The following is a 4299-nucleotide window of genomic DNA, read 5'->3' as shown; positions in this document are numbered from 1 at the left end:
TTACAAAGTTGACCACGTACATCTTCAAAATTTTGAAGTGCACCACTATCTTATAGGCTCCGAAAAAAGGTGATCGACTGAATAGAATATGATTCTTATACTTAAAAATTATGAGTTCAAATTTTGCTAGCTAACACCCTGTCTATTAAGTCCTTTTCACAAGATATACGAAAAAGAAAAATAATATAAGATATGAAACATGTAAATATAATGCGATAGAGATATAATCATATAATATAAATATTTTTTCTTAAATATGCATAAATATTATTTGTCTACTAGTTTTATAATTACAAGGCTATCGAACAAGTAATAAAATATGTTTTTTGTTAGAGAAAAAAAGTTTATTTTTCAATGTTAGAGAAATACATTTTTAAGAAATGTGCCTCGAAATTATTTTCAATTAAAAAACAATCTGGAAACATTTTTAACTCTTTTAAGTTATTTTCCAATGCAAACACAAGTATGAAACACAAGTGTTTCTCCCTATGAATTTATGTGCTTCATTAAACTTGTTATGACTTTGACCTCTTCAACAACTATGGCATTTATTTCATTATGCTAAATTTCCTACAATAAATAACTAAACAAAGTAATAGGTAATCTATAACTGATCGATTGTGTGAAAGATATTTTTTATGTCAAAAAAATATAAGTTTAATTCTTTTGAATGTTTTCTCAATCAAATTTATCGCAAATACTCTTAACAATTTTTACCCGATAATATAATTTTAACTTATTATTTACCATTTTGCTCACAAAACAAACAAAATATAATTTATTATTTTATCAACCGACAGAATGTACTGAAATAAAAGCCCAATAACGAAAGATGGGTTCCACTAGGGTCACTGTAGGGCCGTTTTAATAACTAACACCAACCTAAGAGTCAAATTATATCATTTTTCATGTCCATTTTGTATTGTAGATTTAAGTCAAAAATAACTTTCAGATTTTATATTTACAGTTGACACATTCTGTACAATTGTATTTGTAATTAATTGTTTCTTTTCCTGTAAACAAATTGAAGGCACATCAAATGTTAATTATAAACACATAATATAATAGTTATAGGCACATAAAGTTTTAACTATAGATACATAATATATTAATTACAGATACATAACATGTTAACCAACATCTTATGTAGCTATCGTTAACATATTATGTACCTTTACTATGTTATATTTCTTCAATTTGTTTACATGTATAAAATTATTAATTACAAGTATAAAATATGTTAATGGTAAATATATAATATATATTCTTTTAAATTTCTAATGCAATATGAATTCTGATTTATTATATAACATTTCAACCTAACACATCCTGAAGTTTCCTAGTAGTTCACGTACCCAGCCTAAATGGAAAAGTCCACACCTATAAACACGCACATGTAGTCAACTGCTAAGTCCACTCCATTGTAGTCAACTAAGACACGCTTCCTCCATTGCATTCTCAAATTCTTTCTTGATTTTCTACCACTCAAAATAGGATATGTCACCACTCACCAGCTATACAATATACATTTTATATGAGACCATTTTATACAAGTTAAATAAACAAATACTTAATGGTGTGATTAGTTGCCATATGGAAATTGAAATCAGGATGTGAATCAAATACTTGATAATGATAATGGATTTTGGTGAAAGTATTTTACATGTTTGGTAGTAGGATAGAATTAGAATGACTACCAATATTGTTGTTTGGTTACGTATGATCCTATAATGGGAATAAAGATTTAAAAAATATAATGAACCAAAAATTAAGACAATGTATTCTAATATAAAGACATCCAAAGCACCAATATGAACAAAAAAAATAAAAACAAAAATCTAAAAGCACTAATCCAAACTTAAAAATCAAATTACCAATTAGGATGAGGAATAATGGAATGAAACTCTTATTTTATTAGGGAATGGATTTTCTAATTAAGGGAGTAATCAAATCTCATAGTAGTGTTCTAGAAACCTGCTGTCAACCAAACAATAAAAATGACTTTGATTCCCATTCATGATAGCTAAACTCATAAAATACTTACTCGGTATTTCTTTTGTGCGGATTGTATTGGTTTTTTCATAAGAGATGAGATTTTGAACCCAATCTCTCTTAAAAATAAAAATGCACATCCATTCACGCCATCCAAGTTGGTTAAATAGAGGCCATAAGACCATGCTAGATATCCCTACATTACCATTAAAAAACTTGTCGCTCCCCGATGTTGTAAGTTGTAATTGGTGGAGATTTAAAATTTTTTTTAAAAAAAAAGAAAAGAAAAATAAAGAAACAAAACCAATTTAAACTTGCCACATCAGGGAGTGACAAGTTTGTGAGTGGCATATGTAGGGATAAATAACATTTTCCTTATATATATGATATGCTTAAAAATTAATCTTATATTATCCATTATTTAATACATTATAATTATGTTTTTAAATTCAATTCATTGTTTTTATTAGTAATAAAAAAAATTACAATTTTGAAAGGAATTGACATCAAATATTTGGTGAATGATTTTGCATCTAAATATGTATTAAAAAATTTTATTTTTTTAAAGTAAAAATTTTGGATTGTATTTTTCTATGTTGAATCATTTTTTATATATTATATTTTGAATTTATTAATAAATATTATGTTTTTATTGTCTAAATTAAATTATTAAATGAAAAATGCTTTTTATCCCTAATAAAAGAAATGGGCCCCGAAAAATAAAACCAAGTATAACAACTTGATCAGGGTCGGTCTGAGGATAAAAACTCTTAACAGTGAACGTTTTCGCTAGAAAATAATGAATTTTCTTTCATATTCTAAATTTTTCTATATTTCATTTTTCCATTTTCCGAGTAGGCACGCGTCAGTCCTTCTATGCTATTTCCTCCCTCCAAAGCCAGGAGCCCTATATATACTCACACGTTTTACTTCACGGTTCAGCACTTTGTTTCCAATTTCCAAATCCCAAATCCCAAATTCCAAATTGTATCCCGGAAAGGCGGTTTCAGACTTTCAGGATGGGTAAGGTAAGAGCACTCTCTCGCTTTGTAGAAATAATGTGTGTGCCTATTTTTCATTTTGGGAGACTGAATGTGTTCTCATGAATGATGATGGCGTGTTGCAGAAGAAGAGCAAGAGCAGCGGCGGAGGAGGACAGGAGAACGGAGGCAGCGGCGGAGGAGAACAGGAGAACGGCGGCGGCGACGGCAGCATCACCGTGGTTCTCAAGGCCGATTTGCATTGCGAAGGTTGTGTTTCCAAAATCTTCAAAACTATTCGGAGTTACGATGGTGAGTCCTTGTTTATCTGTTTCACTCGTCATATTGATAAGATCGGTTTCCTGTTTTTCATCCGAACTTCAACCGCTTTCCTCCTAATTTGTGCTTCTGGATGAAAAGGTGTTCAGAGCGTGAATATCGACGGCGACTCGGATAAGGTGACGGTGATCGGGAAAGTGGATCCGGTGAAGCTCCGGGAGAGAGTGGAGGCCAAAACGCACAAAAAAATAGTGCTGGTCTCTCCACAGGCAAAAGGCGGAGACGGAGGTGAAAAGCAGAAGAAAAACGGAAAAGATGAAGAAAAGAAGGACAAAGAGAAAGAGGTACGGTTCCATAGTCAGTGATTCCATGCTACTGCAGCTCCCTACTGCGCGCCGGTCGCTTTCACTAGACTGTTCTTCCAGTCTGTTCTCACCTCTGTTTTGTCCGGTTGCACATAGCCCTGCGCATTTTAGCATTCATTTAATTTGCTCTAACATATTCGCCTGTTTTGATTATTTCTGTTTCAAATTAGTTTTTGATGAACGCATTCATCTATCTCTTCCCGGAAAAACCGGTGAAATCTGGTGCTTGAAGCGCACGTTAGACCTTTTTTCTGCCATAGACTGCATTCATTTCTCTGGTTTTCGACATTATTTCACATCACTACCATTCACCATATGAGAAGAGAATACAGAGTGTATTTATATTGATTACTCACAGGACCATTGATCAATATTCACCATAAATGTTCTATACTTACTACAGCTCTTCTTTAGATTATTCATTTATGCTCATCCGTGCAGTTTGGTCTAAAAGGTCATTGTCTTCATTTATTACAGCTTTAATGCATAAGTTGTGCTTTACTTTAGCTGATATTGATTTATTTGGGGAATTTCCGACAGTCGGCGCTCACTACGGTGGTGCTGAAGATGAACCTACACTGTGAAGGATGTATCCAGAAGATTCAGAAGACAGTGAGCAGAACCAAAGGTGAGGTTATCAAAATCTCACTGATCTGAAGTGCATTATTGAAGTGTTTTTCGTC

The 4299-nt window shown here is 32.1% G+C and overlaps 1 protein-coding gene across 1 annotated transcript in view; it reads left to right on the top strand.

The window, feature by feature from the left end:
• Positions 1 to 2880: 2880 nt before the first annotated feature.
• The window catches only part of LOC116025990 (heavy metal-associated isoprenylated plant protein 3), a 2140-nt gene continuing 721 nt past the window's right edge, over positions 2881 to 4299 (top strand). Inside the window, exons 1-4 of the mRNA XM_031267431.1 lie at positions 2881 to 3020; positions 3119 to 3284; positions 3393 to 3595; positions 4157 to 4244. Coding sequence (XP_031123291.1) covers positions 3012 to 3020; positions 3119 to 3284; positions 3393 to 3595; positions 4157 to 4244 — 466 coding nt within the window. The 5' untranslated portion in view covers positions 2881 to 3011. The remainder of the gene's footprint in view (positions 3021 to 3118; positions 3285 to 3392; positions 3596 to 4156; positions 4245 to 4299) is intronic.

Source organism: Ipomoea triloba, chromosome 7 (genome assembly GCF_003576645.1).
Source record: "Ipomoea triloba cultivar NCNSP0323 chromosome 7, ASM357664v1".
NCBI classification, from domain to species: domain Eukaryota; kingdom Viridiplantae; phylum Streptophyta; class Magnoliopsida; order Solanales; family Convolvulaceae; genus Ipomoea; species Ipomoea triloba.
Note: the sequence above shows the minus strand (reverse complement) of the source record. Positions and strands in the feature narration are given on the sequence as shown.